Source organism: Oryctolagus cuniculus, chromosome 3, assembly GCF_051225735.1.
Source record: "Oryctolagus cuniculus isolate XC-2025 breed Fujian yellow rabbit chromosome 3, ASM5122573v1, whole genome shotgun sequence".
Taxonomy (NCBI): Eukaryota; Metazoa; Chordata; class Mammalia; order Lagomorpha; family Leporidae; genus Oryctolagus; species Oryctolagus cuniculus.
The window spans coordinates 145314636-145334738 of NC_142869.1; the positions used below are offsets into that span (position 1 = coordinate 145314636).

Here is a 20103-nt window from a genome sequence, read left to right on the forward strand (position 1 = left end):
CTCAAATGCACTACTCCTGCTATCCAATTTTACTTGGAGTATTTTAAGAAGTCCTGTATAAACCCAAAATTCCTGGCCCTGCAGTTCCTTAGGGGAACCATTCCAAGAGATGCAACTGCCAGCACTGGTGAGATACTCTGAAGCTGGCTAGCCTCTAATGCCTCAAGGCAAGAATCTGCAGGCTTCTGTCACATGTATGGCACACACATGAAAACTCCCCTGTTTCAAAAGACTCAATGGAGCCAGCATTCCAACTTAGTACACACCACATAACACAGAAGCTAGCAAGAAGAGTGAAATAGTATAGGCCCCATGAGGATTTCGGCAGAATACCACACAAACTGACCCTATGTGAAAGACTCATAATAGCATTAAATCACTCTAAACCTCTAATACCCATTCACAAGAACACTGTCATTTTTTTCATTTAAAAACACATGTCATTCTGATTCATCTACGGTGCTAACATAAAAAAATGACCGACTGTGTTCAAACCTGACCCAGACACTCACATATTTTTGTAACTCCAGAAGCACAAGCAGGCAAAAATCTTTTGACTGTGTAACACAGCCAGCTTTGAACACAGGGCCTGCACGCATGCAAATAGTAGGTGGTAAAGTTAAAATAGAAACGTTAATCCTATGAGAGCCCTTGCCTGCTGTTTTACAGCCCCTGCTAAAGAATAAAAAAAGGAAGGGAGAAACATAAAAATATGCACCGCCCTAATGCCAAAACACAAAGGAAAAAAATTAACAAGTATTATAGAATATAACAAAGTGTTTATTTCTTAAAATATATCATTTCAACCTGCAATTTTGCTTTTTTAAGAGAAGAGAGTAGCAGGAATGAGTGGAAAAATCATTAAGGTTAGTTTCCAGTTGTTTTAATTAAATATCAAGATGTTTTACTCCAGAGAAAAGAAGAATCATTTATATTGAGCCACATTATGAATTCCTGTATTATACGTGTGCATTAGAAAATAGTTTCTTTAGGAAATCCTTTTCTCTAAAATTCTGCATTTATCATTCAAAATGGGTCAGCAAAGCTTTTTTTCTTTTTTACTCAACACACAAAATTATACATATTTATGGGGTACCATGTGATATTTTAATGCATGTATATACATTGTATAATTTTAAAATTAGGTAAGCATATACATACCCATGAACATTTATTATTTTGATGTGGTGAAAAATATTCAAAATTGGTTCTTTTCTCTTGAAATGTGCAGTACATTATCATTATCTATAGTCACCCTACTGTGCAATAGAATGCCAGAACTGCCCAATCTATAACTTAGTCCCTGTTTATTAACCTTTCCCCATCCTCTCACCCCTATACTCTCCCCAGATCTTGTTAATCACCATTCTACTCTGAACTTCTGTGGTATTTATTTTTAGATTCCATGCATGAGTCAGATCACACAGTATTTGCCTTTCTGTGTCTGACTTGCTACACTTAATGTGATATCCTGTAATTCTATCTGTTACTGCATATGACAGGGTTTCTCCTTTCTTAAGACTGAATAGTACTCCATTGTGCATATGTATCATATTTTCTTTATTCATCCATCAGTTGATGGACACTTAGGTTATTTCCATTTCTTGGCAATTGTGAATACACTGCAAAAACCATGGAAATGTCAATGTGTCTTTGACATATCGATTTCATTTCCTTTGGATATATGCCACATAGTGACACGGCTGGATCCCATGGTAGCTCTATTTTCAGTTTTGTATGGATCCTCCATAGTTCTTTTCATAATGACTATACTAATGTACATTCTCACCACCAGTGTGAAGGGTTCCTTTTTCTCCACAAGCTCACCAGCACAACAAAGAAAAACTCAAAACCAAATAGACTTAACAGACATCTACAGAACATTCCATCCAGAAGCTGCAGAATACACATTATTTTCATCAGCACATGGACCATTCTCCAGGTGAGATCAAATAGTATATCACAACTTTTTCTGTAATAGGTCAAAAATGTATTTATTTTAAGCTTCATGGGATGATGGTTCTTCATGGTAGACAAAATGGAAATAATGGGTCTGGTCACAGTCCAATAAGGGCTCATTTATAGACTCTGAAATCCAAACATTTTATGATTTTCACCAATTGGGAAATATTCTATTTTTTCAACAATTTAAATATGTAAAACATTCTTAGCTTTGGTACTACATAGAATATGCAGTGTGCTAGACTTACCTCACAAGTTATGTTTTGCTAATCCCTCCCTTCCTTTCTTCCATTCTTCCCTTTTCCTTTTTTCTTTTTTTCATTTATTTATTTATTGGCTTGTTTTGCTTGGTATGTGGCAGTATGCAACATATTAACAGGAGGCAGTCTTATGTCAGTGGAAAAACAGATGACTCGCATCTCAAACTCACCCAGAGTTGTATATAGTAACAATAATGGACTAAGTGAAACAGAAGCCAGGAGTTAAGCTCATTCAACTACTTTAGAGACACCTGGAAGCTTGGTTAAAACACAGATAACTGAGTCTCATCCATAAAATCTTGAGGTAGTGCCTGAATTTCTGTTTCTAACAAGTTCTCATTGACCCTGATTTTGCCTTCCTGAGAATCATATGTTGAGACAGACTTGCAGAGAACCTACAAAGAGGGTCATTCTGTCATTCTAAATCAGGTAGGCATATAAACAAGAGTTATGTTTACTCAAAAGCACTTAGACAATTCAAAGGGAATTGCACTACATGATATCCTACTTGCATTGCAATGAACAGTCACAGAAATTTTCCCATTGCATCTTCTCGGACAACAAAGGTTTTCACTGAGTTGCTCTGGATTTTCCATCATGGCACAGAAGGGAAGCCACTGGAAAAACTTTCCTCAAGGGGACAGTAATGAGCATATCATTATTTATTCACAGTAGCAAAAGGACTCTCTGTCACTGGGGGATTTGGCAACACCAAGGATGAATCCAGACATCATGATAACAGGAGCTGAGAAATCCTGAAGACAGTGGCTTGTGTTTCTCACAGGAGCCATTTCAGCAAAAAAAGAGCGATTTTGTTCATTTTTGACAATAATCAAGCAATCCAAAAGCCAAGTGGAAAGAAACATTCTATAATACTTTGGTTGTTAGAGTTTCAGGTACATTGAAGTCACTGCTTTCATACTGTTGTGCATCTGATACAAAAAAAATCATGCACTCAGAAAGATGCTGTTGCAGAGGCACTGTCACAGGGCATCAGGATGGAAGCCTCAAGGGACTCCTGTGGCTTTCTAAGTAAGCATTAGTGAAGCTTCCCACTACAATTAAAAACATATGCCTAAATATTATTTTTGCAAATGACACAAGCATTTCAATACCAACACACAAAGTCTCTGTAAAGACGCCAGAAACTTATGTGGCAAGACAAGTTGAGGTATTTATGCAAAAGCATGTTTTTTATGGTCTTCTACTGAATAAGCATTGCTGCACAGTTTTTAAAGGCTTGAAAATTCCATCCATGAAATCTACATAGTTTATGTAGATTCTCATGAAAAACTAACCCGATCATGACATCAAAGTCCACCTTCAAGACAGGCTTCAAAGGAAAAAAGGAAAACAGTCATCATTTTTGAGTAATCCGATATACTAGGGAGAGGTGTGACTCTAAATTACAACTTAGCTTCAGGAAAAACATTTTTTCCAACTGTAAACTTCACATTGAGTGATCTGAGCTGAGGCTAAAAGTAAGATTTAGAGTCATTTACATGAAGTCTAATTTTTAATACCACAGCTTATACGTAAATAAAGATTAACATTTGTAGGCATTTATGAATTCATTCCATTACATGTGTCAGAATGGACATTGTCATGATTTTCAATTCATTTCAGCAAATATTTATTGAGGCTACCAGGCCCCGGGATATGCCTTGAGAGAAATTATGTGTCAAAGAAGTATAGAACCTTAGGCAAAATGTGTAGTCATGAATACAATTGTGCAGGACTGGATTAATGCTGGTTAGAGGACTTAGACAAGGATAAATTGAGTTTGAAACATGGTGTTTGAAATATTAATGGGTCCTACAATGTATGTTATCTAACAATGAATTGTAATTGTGAATGGTGAGCTTAGGAAGTGGCAAGGGCTAATGACCCACATTTTGGATTTGTTTGCACAGAATTAGACAACTGAAGTCAAAGGAATGAATGAGATGGTCAAAGAATATACAAACTGAGGAGTACCATGGACAGAAGCATGGGGACCATCCATGTTCCTGAGCAGGAGGAAGCCAGCTAAGGAAGAGGCAATGGCTAGGGAAAGAGAGGACCGAGGTGACACATGCCTGATGCAAAGAGGGGACAGGGCATTTCAGTGGGCAGAAGAATGGATATTATCATGAGACCATGCAAGACTCTGGCAAAATGAGCTATGCAGCAGAGGAAACAGCAGGGGATGATGGACATCTACTTCCATGTCCTAGCATAAGAGACTTCAAACAAACAAAGATTAGTGTAGGGTGAAACGGAAGCATAAAGTGAATAAGAATACAATTGATTAAAAAAAAAAAAAGGTTCTGGAGATGACAAGCTAGATCAAAATTCGAGAGCAAAGGGAGGAACGTTAGTCTGGGAAGGAAAGATTTTAACTCAGATGTCAGGAGCAAAGAGAAGAAAACCCAGGGTAAACTCAGAAACTTGCATTTGGGGAGGAGGATGCCAAGTGGAACACTTCAGAAGATTTTCAACCTGTGATGAGTTGAAGCTGAAGTTCTATGACCATAAAAGTCTCAGCTATGATGTTTTCAGCTTAAGAATATGGAAGAATAAGAAGTTTATAATAAAAGCAGACTTTGGAAATTTTATTTTGCCAGGAAAAATTCACACTTTAAATGGTTGGATTCTGAGTGCAATTTGTGCCTTAATTCAGAATACATATTCTACTACTGCTGAATTCTATAATGACTTTTACAAACTTACTTTATATCTATTTCCTAAAGTAGTGGAAAAAACAGCCTAAAAACTTCCTGGGGTTGTTCTGCTGTTACAATAAGACAAAGGGAGGGACTGCATCACACCTCTGAGGCATCGGTGATGTCAACAATGCATCTCAAAGCTTCCTACTCCTAGTGTGCTCCTTCACACTCCCATATACAGCAGAATCCTCAAAGGGCTGGTGACCACGCCAGCACCTGGGCCTCACTCCTATGGTTATGGCGACAGGGACTGAGAATGTGTATTCCCAACAAGGTCTCAGTGATTCAGATCTTGTTGTCTGAGGACCACACTTCGGGATCTGCTGCTGTAGAGCGTACAAGACTAGTACCTTCCATAGCATGGAGGTCTCTACCCAAGAGTACTTTCATTCAGCTGCTGATAAAGTAAACTGATAGAATGGAACTTGTGGATATATTAAAAGATTAATATTTAGGGGCTGGTGCTGTGGCGCAGTGGGTTAAATCTCTGGCCTGAAGCGTCTGCATCCCATATGGGTGCCGGTTCCAGTCCTGGCAGCTCTCCTTCCAATCCAGCTCTCTGCTATGGCCTGGGAAAGCAGTAGAAGATGGCCCAAATCCTTGGGCCCCTGCACCCATGTGGAAGACCTAGAAGAAGCTTCTGGCTACTGGCTTCGGATCGGCATAGCTCTGGCTGTTGCAGCTATCTGGGGAGTGAAGCAGCAGATGGAAGACCTCTCTCTCTGTCTCTAACTCTCTCTGTAACTCTTTAAAATAAATAAAATAAATTTAAAAAAAGATTAATATTCAATACTTTCAAGAAGCCTATCTGTACTCGAATTAAAACCATTTCCAAATGTTGTATTTAACATGGCATTTGTCATTATCATTGCCCCTAGACAGTGGCCTCATGTATTGATTACAAAGTCATGGAATTGGCTTCCCTTGAGAGAGAAACTTAGCACACTTGGAATGTCTTGCCATGCCTAAGTCAGCTCACTATTCTTATATTCCATTATACTGCTTGCCAGAAACCATGCTAGATGCCTTTCTGTATCTCAGCTCTTTTGTCCCTCACAACCCCTTCCTGTGTTCTTTATTAACTCCACTTTACAGATTTGCACGTGAGGCATAGAGAGAAATATTTAGCTAAGGGCCAGACAGGAGTAAATACTGAAGACTGGCATTGTGGTGCAGTAGGTTAAGTCACTCTGTGGAACACCTGCATACTATATTGGAGTGCTAGGTTCAGTCCTGGCTACTTGCTTCCAATCCCAGTTCCCTGTGAAAGCAGCCCAAGCTGGCTCAAGTACTTGAATTCCTACCACCCTCATGGGAGACCTGCATGGAGTTCCTGGCTCCTGGCTTCATCCTGGCCCAGCCCCAGCAGTTGTGGCCATTCTGTGAGTAGATGGAAGGTGAATCTCTATCTCTCTCTCCCTCCCCTCTCCCTTTCTCACTGCCTTTCAACTAGCTAAAGAAGTAATCATTCAGTTCTTCACAGTTCTTGCCATTCTCTCTGTTATTGTTACAGTGCAGCCCTTGACCCGACACTCAAAGGGTGGCCTCAGCTCAAACACTTACCTGTTCCGAGGAACAGCACATGGTATCTGCCATCTGCAGCATTGACTCGATCCACAGCGATCTTTGTGTACTTGTAGTCTGTGCCTATACGGACGATCAGAGGCCGTCGGTGGATGGGGTAGATGGAATTGTACATGAGCGGATGGTTTCGGATGAATGTGACCACGTCATCTGGAAACTCCTTGGTGGTTCGCAAATTTGGGGTAAATGCTCCTCCGGGGCACTAAAAATAGTTTTTAAAAGTAATAACATTAGTAAAATAATTACATTCTTTCAGTAATAATTAAAAATCCTTTATTTTTAAAACATGTAGAATCTCCAGTTGTTTTGATACCCACTGAGGAGAAAATAATCTGACTACACCCAGTACACTCTTAGAAAATTAACATATAATTGTGCAATTTGACCATCTAAATGAAACCAAGTCCACTTTTCCTGCCCTATTTGTGTTTAGAGAGGATCATTGCCATTGGGCATACGACGAAACTTCCACCCTTCACATGCACTGCTTTTCTACTTCTTATTTACTGCTGAACACTATAACATTAGAAAAAAATTTCTGGATACAACCTAGGACTGCTATTGGTTAACATCAATTACGTTATAATTATCAGAATTGTAATGTACAAGTGGTTTGTTCTAGCTCATCTCCCCTCCCAAATGAGGGATCCCAGAAGTTGGTGCTCCAGTTGGATGTGGAAGTTTGATCTGATGATTTCACTATTGAAAGGACTCAGTTGGCCGGCACTGTGGCTCACTAGGCTAATCCTCTGCCTTGCGGCGCTGGCACACCAGGTTCTAATCCTGGTCGGGGCGCCAGATTCTGTCCCGGTTGCCCCTCTTCCAAGCCAGCTCTCTGCTGTGGCCAGGGAGTGCACTGGAGGATGGCCCAAGTCTTGGGCCCTGCACCCCATGGGAGACCAGGAGAAGCACCTGGCTCCTGCCATTGGATCAGCACGGTGCGCCAGCTGCGGCGGCCATTGGAGGGTGAACTAATGGCAAAGGAAGACCTTTCTCTCTGTCTCTCTCTCTCACTGTCCACTCTGCCTGCCAAAAAATAAATAAATAAAAAAAAATAGAAAGTACTCACTGATATCTGTTACCAGTAGGATCCAGTCCCAACACCTTTGAATGGCCTATAAGCCTCTGTGTGACCCAACCTGAGCTCCCATGGTAATTCTGGTTGATCCTGAGCCTCAAGCATGCTCCCCTCTGGGATACTGGCACCTGCTGTTTCCCATCCAAGTGCTCTTTCAGGACCCCTACCCCATGGCTTTCTCTGATGTTTCCTTCAGTCCTGGATTCCCATGTGACCTTCTGAAAGGAGATGCTATGTATAACAATAGCTCCCACTCCCTGTCTCCATCCCATCTCCCTAACTGGCTAGTGTTCTTCACTGCCCTGATTTACCAAATAGCAATGCATATTTTAGTTGCTGGTATTTTTATCCTCTGCTTCTCCCCCTAGAATGTAAGCTTAGTGCTGGTGGCAGCTGAGTCTGTCTGGCTCACTTGAGGGCTATAACAAAGTTGGTCATGGTAGATAACTGTTAAGAGGTAGCTGAATGAATAAATTCCACTATGCATTATATCTGGCCTGTGATTTTAGTGCAGAATTTCAATTCTAGCCAGGAGAGGAAAGGTTCAGAGTCTCAGGTCCCAAGGGAAAGACAGAAAGCAGTAATGAGATCTGAAAAGAGGACAGCTGGACAGCACCAATAGCTCTGAAAGGGATCCAGGCAAGGGCATCTGAGAAGGCTCCCATAATGGGGCACCTGAGGCCACACTGAAGGTAGCCTGGGAACTACTGAGTCTTGCAATGCCAACACAGCCACTAATTAGACCTCAGTATTGAGTTATATGAGCAAAGCTCATGAGTGTAACATTTTAGCACATGCAAACATTGAATGCTATGAAATACCTGTCAGTATCTCTTCTTTCAGAAACAAAGAACACTCTTGTTTTAGTTTTCATATATTCTTTACTTAATTACCAGCAGGCCAGCATTGTGGTGCAGTGGGTTAAGCCACTACCTGCAATGCTGGTATTCCGTATGAGCACTGGTTCAAGTCCCAGGTGCTCTGCTTCTGTTCCAGTCCCCTGCTAATGTACCTGGGAAAGCAGTAGATGATGGACCAAGTGATTGGGCACTTCTCACCCAATGGAAGACCCAGACAGAGTTCTAGGCTCCTGGGTTTGGCCTGGCATAGCCCTGGACGTTGAAGTCATGTGGGGAATGAATTAGTGAATGGAAGATCTATCTTACTCTATCTCATTCTCTGTTACTGTGCCAAATAAAAAAATAGATAAATAAATAAATAAATAAATCTTTTTAAAAAATGAAGGGCCAAGCATTGTGGCTCAATGAGTTAAATTACCACCTGCAATACCAGCATTCCATATGGGCACCAGTTTGTGTCTGGCTACTCTACTTCTGATCTAGTTTCCTGCTAATGGCCTGGGAAAAGCAACAGAGGATGGCCCAAGTGTTAGCGCCCCTGCCACCCATGTAAGAGACCTGGATGAAACTCCTGGCTTCCTGGCCATTGCAGCCATCTGGAGAGTGAACCAGCCAATGAAAATCTCTCTCTCTCCTTCTAACTCTTTCAAATAAATAAATATATAACCTTAAGAAATAAAAGTTAGCAGATAAAAGGAAAGTGACAAAGTAAGCTTTTTGATCCACAGCAAAGGACAGACAGACACAGCATTATTAGATGGAAACATATGTTGAGGTCGGTGACTAATTGGGAAGTCATTCCTCTTCCAAAGGGGACAACTTGAGGTCCCTATGCTGAAATATAAGCCTAGTGCTGCCAGGTTTCAACAAAAGATACAAATGTTAAATTAAGTGAAATCTGCTGAAGTTTTAATGTCCATTTAGTGAAAAAAATTGAGGGACCAAACTAACCATGGCAATCCCCAGGGTCAAATCCTTGCTGCAGCTTTCCAACAAACATGGTGTCTTGGGGCCAGTGTTACCACAGCCACGTGTGCAAAATGGCCTCAGCAGGCAGATTAACATGACCTCACTCATTTAGATCACATCACCGTGAGGACGACTTTCAGGCTAACTTTAACCAATTAGCATTACTTTTTACAGGACAAGTAAATATAGTTCTTTCATTGCACAAAGGGCAGTTCAATGAGTTAACAAAGAAAGGTAATGAGACTAATTCTGCTAAGCCTCCTTATTCGTTATTCTATAATGAGATTTCATCTGAAGTTCATGCATTTTAAGAAAAAAAGCATTAAAGTTAAATATATGTTTGTTAACTGCCCACAATGAAGACCCAAATGAGCACAAAGAATTTAATCTGAGGTTGTTCTAAGCTGATGGATGTGTTCCACACTTCTGTGCAGTATAGAATTATGGGTGTTTTCTACCCTCAGTCTTCACACAAAGTGGAAACAGGGAAATACATTGCTCACTGAATGAAAACATGGAAAGAACAATGCATGGGCAACTTAAATAGTTCCAGGCCTTCATAAAACACCACTAATTATAGCTTGTGATGCTGAGATGTCTCTTTAAATATTTGCAAGCACTCTCATTTGCAAGTTCTGGAAAGACCCAAAGTTAGCATATATTACTAGGCGACTTTTATAATTCCAGTTAGTACAGTTTGGTGGGATAAGCTTATTAAGTTATCAGTGCCTGGTGTGTGGATTTCATTGCCAGGTAACTGAAATTCAGATAAAAATTATGCTAAAGTTGCTCAAAACAATGGTTATTAAATAAGTAACTCAAATCAAATAAAAATCAGTGATTTTATGTTTATTGAATTATTCCTCAATGGAGATTTCTGTTTTATATTCACAATGAATTTCTTGCTCAGAAACAAGTGTCTCCTTGTATGACTCTGCTTTCCAATTTATAAGAGAATGTTTTTTAGTGTTAACTAATTCTTCCATTGATTTATGGCATAGACTTTGCAGGTAAGACAGAATGAGTGACGATAATGGTGAAAAGAATAAAGATTGATTCCCCTTTGTAAACTGCTTGCACTGGTAAGTTTGCTCAGTGTAAACTCCCAAGTATAAATAAGATGGAATTAACTTTCCCCTCATCTTGTGATAGAGTGAAGAGCGTGTATTGAACCCTCAACATAAGCAAACATTCACAGCTGTCATAAAAGAAAAGCCTTTGTCCGTTAATCGGGCTGGTTAATTTTACTCTACAAATAGTCATTAAATAATTCTGGTTAACCATCTCCTTTAACTGCTTGTTTTTCTGCTGCTCTTTCACTGTTTTGTTTAGCAAGCAGAGATAAGTACTCTTTCTTGAGTAAAGAAATTTTAAGTGTTGTGATTACCAAGGTGTTAGGTGAAACACCAGGAAGAATAATAGCACCATGTTAAGACAGGGTTATCATTTGGATTCTAGTTTGTGTACTGCCCAAAAGCCCATGGATAGGAGGCTTGGTTCCCAAAGTCTTATGTTAATGGTTAATGGGTTAATGTTAATGGCTGATGAATTAAGGGTGAAGACTTGAACCAATTATGGGCCTTTGGGAAGTGATTGGGTTGCATTAGGCTGCTAGGGAGTAGACCATGAGCCAGTCACAATAGCTTTATGAAGAGAGACAGAGGGACATGGAGAAAGAACATACACTCTCTTGCGCTGTGCTTCTTAGCTCACTATGTAATGCTTCTTTTGCCATTCTCTGGCCTCACCAGATGCCCAAACTGATGGGCCACTGGATCTTAGACTGTGCACCTACAGAACAGTAACCCCTAATAAACCTGCTTCCCTCCCAAGTAGCTCCTCTCATTTAAGGCAATGACAAAATGAGTAATACAGGAAGTATTAGCAATGGCTGCCCTTCCCTAACTTCTTCCTTACACTCAGCCACTCATGAGCATGTACTGTTTCTGATTCTCTGGAATGTTTTTCTAATCCTCACACCCATACAAGTCTTTGAAATAAACATATTTATATATCAATGCATATGCCCATTCTTGGGACATGGTTTATTCAGAAAGCTAATAGGGGTCACAAGAACAAGAAGCTCCTCTTTTTTTCTAGACATAAGTACTCTAATAAGGAAGATGGGCACACTCAAAGCAAAATCACAATGAAGATGCGCAGTGATGGTTTGAGATAATTTCAAACAAATAGCAGAACTTGGATCAGGATCGATGGCCATACAGATTCAAGAGCCAATGTTTGAAACAAATTGAGAACAGTGGAGAAGTGTAGGCTGCCAAGATGAGTAAAGAAGCTCAGAGATGAGAAAATAAAAGTCAGAGTAATTCCTGCGGCATTGTAGGTCATAGAGCCCAGAGTGAAGGAGAGAGTGAGAGGGTGACACTGAAGAGAGAGATCAGGAAATGAATATAAAACCTGTCAGAGAAAGTGTGACTGGCAGGTCAAGGGGATCTTGACCTAACACTGGGAAGATGAGTGGTGCATGGATAAACAAAGAAACTTAGTGGCATTCCAGAATCTGAGCTAGTTTTTTGAACTGGTTTATGGGTCTATGAAATTTGTGGCTGAGAGGAACTGATGTTATGTTGAAACCCTTGATGGTCTAGGCCCTTTGTTTGAAGGCCAATTACACAGTTGGAGGCACATACTTCTGCATCCCCTGGACCTCATCATCCATGTATTTTTTTTCCCTTTCACTACCTGCAAAAACCCTCTGCTCCAGTCTGACCAGCCAGACAGAGCTTCCAGGACTCACTTATTAATTTCTTTGCCTTGTTGTGTAAGTTGGACCCTTTGTAACACCCTTCCTTCTGTCTTTCCTTATCTAATCTATGCAAATCCCATCACCCTTAAAGGCAGGTTCAATCTCATAATTGTTATGTGTCCTCCCACACAAGGCACAAAGGAGGTTTCCTTACTACAATCTCTTTTTCCTCTAATCTGAAATCAGTTTTTTTTTTTTTTTTTTAGATTTTATTCACAGGTTTCAACATTGACAGAAGACGTTTTCTGCTTCGATACTTTCTGTGTTGTATTTTATCAGGAACCTCCCTAACTAACTGCATTCAAACATCTAAGAGAAACAGAAATGCTTCTATTGGAGAAACAATCGAAGGCATAGAATCAACAAAGTGCCAGCAATGAAACTGCCTTTTTCTGGCCACAGACTACGTGTTCAAGAATTTTCTGTGCTTCTTTACAGATCCCTGAGCTGTTTGAAGCACACGACTGAAGCAGTTATAAGCAGGTGTTAAAGTTGAAGTTTTTTTTTTTTTTTTTTTTTTTTAAATCAGGTCTGGCTTGAACATGCTCTACAACACACACAAACACAGTCTCCTGCAGAAACCATATACACGTCGCAACAGAATGCACCACATTAGCTGAGCCACAGAGAGAGTCTGCAATCTTTGGCTGTCCTTTGTAGCATACCAAAGGTGTCTTGTTTCTTCCACAAACTTGAATCACTTACGGAAAAACATTAGGACACAATTGGCACTCTCCTTCCTACCGATTTCAGCTTGCTGGTTGGGCCGTTTGCTAACACAGCTATCAAGCCGGCTTTAAAAGAAGCACCTACAGGGAGCACTAGAATGAGGGTACAGGATTTCTGCCAATGTCAGTCCTTTAAGAACACAGTGCAGTATTTATGGGGTTGACCCAGCAACCGGACTACTGTATGGGGAAATAAAGCCCAGCGGTCACAGTTGATCCTTTCCTGGGAGGACTTCAAGAGGCAACATTCTTCACCCTGGAGAAGAGGGAATATGCCTTGGGTCACTTGGCTGCAGGTCCCCTGGCTACATGAGCAGGATATTAAACCCTGGAAGCCCAGCACGAGGCAGAGCCTGGCCACTCTGAGTCAGAGAGCTGACTTCATGGGGTTTTGCTCAGTGAAGGGCGGAGGGACCAACTCTTCAGGGAGGTATGCTTTTCCAGGAGGAGTTCCAGAAGTCAATCCTCCACCCTGCCCCTTCTATTCCCCAAGGGTCACTCATCCGACAGTTTTTTTGATTTAAAGAAGCTGTTCTGGTCTCAACACCAGATGTAAGAAACCACATTATAGAAATATGTCTCAAGTACTGACTACTCCCTTTTTTCACGGAGTCATTTCCAGATGTGTGTCACTAAGCCCCTGGCTGATTCTACAGTTTTAGAACAGGAAAAAAATGCTTACTCTTGAGAGCTAAAAAAAAGTGAGAAATGAGTTTTTTAGGACAAGTTTTAAAATTTTTTACTTATTTGAAAGGCAGAGAGACAGAGAGAAAGATCTTCCATCTACTAGTTCAGTCCCCAAATGCCCCAATAGCTAGGGTTGGCCAGACCAAAGCCAGCAGCCTGGATCTCAATCTGGGTCTCCCATGTGGTTGGCAGGGACCAGGGACTTGATTCACTACTGCTGGCTCCCAGAGTGAACATTAGCAGTAAGCTGGCATGGACAGTAGAACTGAGACCTGAAGCCAGGCACTCCAATATGAGATGTGGAAGTCCCAAGCAGCAGCTCAAACACTGCCAAATTTCTATGCTGAAATTTCCTGTTTTTTAGACAGTCTCTTGATTAACATGTAACACTTGCATGTGTTTATGGGGTACAGTGAAATACTTCCACACCATGTACACGCTAGGCTGAGCAAATCAGACAATTAGCATTTCCAGTCCCTTCTCTACTCTTGGAAGCTTGGGACTCACAGGCTGGAACCTTACCAATTAGCAATGGCTGATTTTGTTTCCCCTTAAAGCGCATATCTAGTCCCACATTTTAAGTAGAGTAATTGCACCTCCACATGAGGGTTTTCTGCCTGTGATTCTAGTCCTCTACCTCTGGTAAGGTGCCTCTTACATTGTCAAGTAAGTGAAGAGCACAGTGAGGGATAGGGACAGAAGTTGCATTTGTTCAGGAATTGCTAGCATCTGCTGATCTCCACAATGTAAATATTCCCACCATGGCCAGTGTAATTTAAGACAATGAGAAAATAAAGGAATAAAGAAGCAACCAAATACACTAAGGATAAATTCCAATGAGACAAAATGAAAGTGAATCAACAAATAGTAAAAAAATCCACAGGATAAATATGTGAAAGAATATTGGCAAAAGGAATTTGAAACTCAAGGAAAAAGGAACATTGTAAGTAAATATTACGTTAACATCTATGTTTCGATTTTTATGAGATAATTCCTTTCTATTTATATCCACGCCCAAGTTATAATGATAACCCCGTTCTATGAAATGAGAGATGTTAAGAGGATAAGATCTCTGTTGATGCTCTATTGTATAACACCTCCTCTGAATCACTGCCGCGTACTACTTTTCACAGAGAGAAACTAATTAATATTCTAGAAAGTGGCACAACCACAGGCCAGATGAAACACACACAGTGTGGCTGTTATCACAGAAGTCCTATCCTAGGAAAAGTCCAGTTTCTTCTTGCTGGGCACTGTCTGTAGTCTCAGCTGGAAGATCAGTTTCCAATGTGCCCTGTAATACACCTGACATCACAGGACATGGCTACTGTACCATGCCTCACAGTAGTTCAGGGAATTTCCAATTAGAAAGCTGGATGTAATTAAACACATGATTCTAACTCATTCATCACTTAATAATTTAAGATAATTTAATTATTCAATTTAATTTACTTATTGAATTAAAATAATTTAGTAATTTAAAATAATTAAAAAATAAACACTTTATTTGAATTATGATGCCACTTCCACTGTAATTTTTTGCATACACATTCCTTTTTCTTTCTGTGAAAAGAACATAACATACAACTGTTAACTAAATAGATCCCTCATAATTGAAGTGTCTGCATATGAGACATCTCTGAATTAATCCTGACATGGTTATTCCATCATTAAAACAGGCAAGATTCCTTAACAGAGGGTAGGGCTGTGAAAAGCTACTAAGCAAATTCTCAGGCTGCTGCCTGGAAGTTAACCCTTTCAAAACTATGGTTTCTAATGCCGGCAAAATGACAATACCTCCACCCTGCCTAACTTACAGGATTGTTTCAGAATCTAAATGAGATATTTGTTAGCACTCTCACTTGGTAAAAACTGTAACAGGTGTGATGTTTTAGTAAAATCCCAAATCTCAGAACTTGTGTATTGAAAAAATATAAAGGACAACTCTGTCGTGCATTCTGGTGTTTGTTAAAAGCCCTGATGATATGCATTTCTTGTTAAGTGATATTTTTCATAAAGCGGGTTAGCAAAGAATCTTCCCTGGGTACTTACAGTTCCAGGGCGGGGATAAGGAATTCTGCCCTGATAGGAAATCAGCTGATGATTCGGCCCTTCTTTGTGGGCAAATGGCCCATTGAACACAGTCTGTATATCAGACAAGTGATACACACACACCGCGGAGCCTTTAAAAACCGAGCTAAAAAAAAAAAAGCAAGAAAGAGAAAAGAGTCCATTTTAGATTTTTAAATTTAAATCTAATTTTAAAGAAATGGATGGTAAAGATTATGATGACACGTTGTTAGTGGTAATGTACTGTATGCTTTTCTGAAAAAAAAAAAAAACTCGAATGATTTAGAATGAATTTACCATAAAGAAATGATAAATGTTGGAGGAGAGAGAACTGTTTACCCTTTTGGGAAATTGCATAACATACACAAGTATTGAAAATACTGCATGACCCCCCAAAATATGTACAAATGTATATGTCAGCTAACATTTTTGAACTTGATACAATTCATCATGGGGATGTTAACTGCTATGCTATGTTACATACATATAAAGTTGAACATGTCTGCTGTTTTGAAACAAAGCATTAGCACAAAATATTTAATTCCACCATGGAAGTAATAGACAAGAATTAATAACTTATAGAAAATTCTTCCCCACGTTTTGCAAAAGTAGGACGTCAAGGAAGTTTCTATCTAACTAGTTAACTTTAGCAACAACAAAAATTCATGTGTCATTTAAAATATCAATAAAATATGAATCTGAATTCCAGATCACTATCAATAGAGGCTATCATAATTTTACTCAAATTATGATACATACATAAGAGATCATAACTATTTTTTGATTCTTTTGATGTGAGAACTTTCTCACATGCTATCCTAAATGTTAGTTGGAAAAGTCTAAGCTATGATGGTTTATGTACTTTCCCTGTTAGTCATGGGGAAAAAGAGGTACAATAAAGATTCACTGAATTATCTGAATCAATAAGGTCTCATAAGTTTGCTTGAATCCTTTCTAAAAATTTTCTCAGTCACCACAGCAGATTGGCTGCAACATTTTCCTAATGGGAAAAGGTATTGCGTTCTCATGAAAGAAAACAAGGTATATTATCAATTTTAGTATTAAGAGTCAGAAATGGTAATTTTGGATTTTACACTAAAGCTATATCAACATTGAGAAAAATAGAGGCTAGAGAATATTTTTAACTGAAACCCACATTTTCTTCAGAATTTGGTTGTTTTTTTTTTCTCTCTCTCTTCAGTCCTTGGTGAATTAAATGAGGACTATTTTTTTTTTTTTTCCATTAGAATAGGAGTTACATATATCCTCATGGGCCTCATTTTAGACATCTTGTGGATCCAGTGTTATATGGCTGGAAGTCAACATCCCTGTCATTTCTATCACTTGGAAGAATTTATTGCGGTTTACAATTATACTGTGCTTTGCCCATTTAGACAAGAATGCTAAAACCTTCAGATTTTCATTATATAGTTGATCCTCTAAGAAAAGGATTGATCAAGTCACAGATGGAGAATTAGGCTGACTTCTAATAAGATTAATAAACAGAAATATGCACAGGAAAGAGTGCGAATTTGGTGACTTGTTTTGAAATATACAATAATAGGGATTGGAAATCCCAGAATAATTAGAAAACATTAAACCTATTTTCAAATATGTCACACTGTCAGAAGAGGAAAGACTGTTCAGGGTCTTGTTAGTTTCTAAAGTTATAATTTAAGATTGTTCCGCAAGTAAAAATTATATTTCAGCTTTACTGAAATATAATTATGTGCATAAATTGCATATAATTAATGTATATAATTTGATGAATTTGGACCTATGAGGATATTTCGAAAGTTAATGGAAAAATGATATTTAAAGACAAGTTTACTGTTGTGCAAATCTTCTGAAATCCACATATAGTTTTCCTATAAAATTCATTTTCTATGAACTTTTTAAGGACCCTGTGTGTGGATCACATTAGCATCTCTCACCACAATCCAGGTAGTAAACATTTCCATTACCTCTAACAATAACAAAAATGTCAAATGTTTTACTTAATAATGTTAATATGTTAAGGTTATTTTCTTGTAATGAATTATCTATTTTATTCTTGCATTGCAATTTATATTTTAATTTCTTTAAGAAAAATAGCACAGAATCATTACAAACACTCTGTACAAAACTTTTTTGAAAGTACTAGTTCAACTCAAATACAGTTCATTAATTTGGCCAAAGAAAATGGAAAATCTACATCCCAAACACTACTTAAGATTAAAAGTTGAGACAAAGAATTATTTCATAATGATTACTCTTACTCAATAAATTTTGTTACATAAGTTCATAAAATATAAATGTGTAAAAATTACCTTGATGTTGTAAAAATGCCATACACTAGTGTTGTCCTTGGATTCTCAGTTTCCAGGAGAAACACATCCTCTATAAAAGGGAAAAAACTCATTATTTCTAGTGTCCAAACATAAGCCTGTGCCCAAAGGACAAATACTCTATGTTTTCCCTGATATGTGGTAACTAATCGTGCACCTAAAAGGTAATCTATAGAAGTGAAATTGACATTTAGAAATGTGAAGACATTGAATAGACCTTGTCTCAAATGCTGAAGAACAGGTTTTTTTTTTTCCATACTATTTGTTGAACTCTTTACTTAGTACAGAGTTAGTCTTAAGTGTATAAAGTTAATTGAAAATAGATCTTAGTAAAAAATAAGCATGGGAATAGGAGAGGGAGGAGGAAGGGGGGGTGGGAGTGTGGGTGGGAAGAATCACACTGTTCCTAAAGTTGTATTTATAAAATGCATGAAGTTTCTATACCTTAAATAAAAGCTTTCTGGGAAAACAAATGAAAATCTTAAGAAAATACAATTTCAACTATGAAAAGTACTGTCCATAAAGCCATGATTGGAGCTTGACTGTGACTTTGCAACAGCTGAATGATAGGCATCTGCTAATTAAATAAAATGTTATACTGAGGGCTGGCCTTGTGGCACAGCAGATTGAGTTGCCACTTGCAAAACCAGCCTCGCATATCAGAGGGTCAATCCAAGTCCTAGCTGCTCTGCTTCCCATTCAGCTCCCTACTATTGGGCCTGGGAAGGCAGCAAAAGAAGGCCCAACTGCTTGGGCACCTGCAACCCATGTGGCAGACCCCAGTGGAGTTCCTGGTTCCTGCCTTCCATCTGCCCCATCGTTGGCTGCTGCAGTCACCCTGTTTATCCTTCAAATAAATAAATCAAGAAAGGAAGAATCTTTCTTAAAAAGAAAAAATATTATGTATATACCAATGGCTTTTATGAAGACCTTGTGTCTCTATGGAGGCCACACTGATGAAAAACTCATAAGTGGGAAAAAAAGCAGGATTATTTATAACACAGACTACAACAATGCAAGCCTTAAAATTATACACTGGGATACAAGAAAAAGATAAACTAGCTTGTTCCCAGGTAACAAAGCTGCAAAAACTTTCCTGCTTTGCCTTTGTCTGTATTTTCTAAATATACTTTAATGATAATATATTATCCATTTTTATTTAAAAATATAAAAAATATCCATTCCTTAGAAAGAAAGGGAGAGAGAGAGGGTATGAGTGAACCAGGGTGGGAGGAAGAGAATATCATTATTTCTTAGAACTGTATCCATGAACTATATTGAGTCTGTTCTCACTGCAATCATATCACATTAACATAAAAATTAAAAATGAATATATACATATATGCAAATATAAGCATATATATTTATGTATAAATTTCTTTTCTAGGGTTAGAATTTGAAATATGGAAAAGTTTTCTTTTAATATTTATTTTATTTATTCTAAAGGCAGAGTGACAGGGAGAGGAAAACAGAAAGAAAGGCATCTTCCATCCACCAGTTCATTCTTCAAATGGCCACAGTGGTTGGGCCTGGGCCTGAGCCTGGCCAAGGCCAGGAGCCAGGAAGTCCATCCAGGTCTCCCAAGTGGTGGCAGGGGCCCAAGTGCTTGGGCCATATTCTCTACTTTCCCAGACAGATTAACAGGAAGCTGGATGGGAAGCAGAGCAGCCAAGACTTGAACTGGCAGTGTGATATGGGATGCCGGCATTACAAGCGGTGGCTTAACCCCCTGCCCAACAACACTGGCCCTTAGAAAACTTTTTTTATAGTGATTTTTAACATAAAAAGACTGTATTCTAATGATTAAAATTATTAGAGATAATTTTTACTTAAGAAGTACTTCTTCCAGGAAAAAAATGTTTAAGCATATTAAGGCAAAGAGAAAAAGTAGCACAGAAAAGTGTAATACACAGAATAATATGAAAGCAGATTCATAATATAAAATCCTAATTATACATTCTGGTTATCAACCCTTTATCTGTTGCGTAGTTTGCAAATATTTTTTCCCATTCTGTCGGTTGCTTCACTCTCCTGTTTCTTTTGCAGTACAGAAATTTCTCAATTTGATGCAATCCCAATAGTTAATTTTGGCTTTGGCTGCCT

The 20103-nt window shown here is 38.8% G+C and overlaps 1 protein-coding gene across 5 annotated transcripts in view; it reads right to left on the minus strand.

Moving 5' to 3' along the window:
• Positions 1-20103, minus strand: part of SEMA3C (semaphorin 3C) — a 185313-nt gene that overhangs the window by 44296 nt on the left and 120914 nt on the right. For all 5 annotated transcript variants that reach the window (XM_017342732.4, XM_089328514.1, XM_008258295.5 and 2 more), the window contains exons 10-12: positions 17983-18052; positions 15656-15800; positions 6494-6716 (exon numbers count right to left, since the gene is read on the minus strand). In XM_017342732.4, the coding sequence (XP_017198221.1) occupies positions 6494-6716; positions 15656-15800; positions 17983-18052 (438 nt within the window). The remainder of the gene's footprint in view (positions 1-6493; positions 6717-15655; positions 15801-17982; positions 18053-20103) is intronic.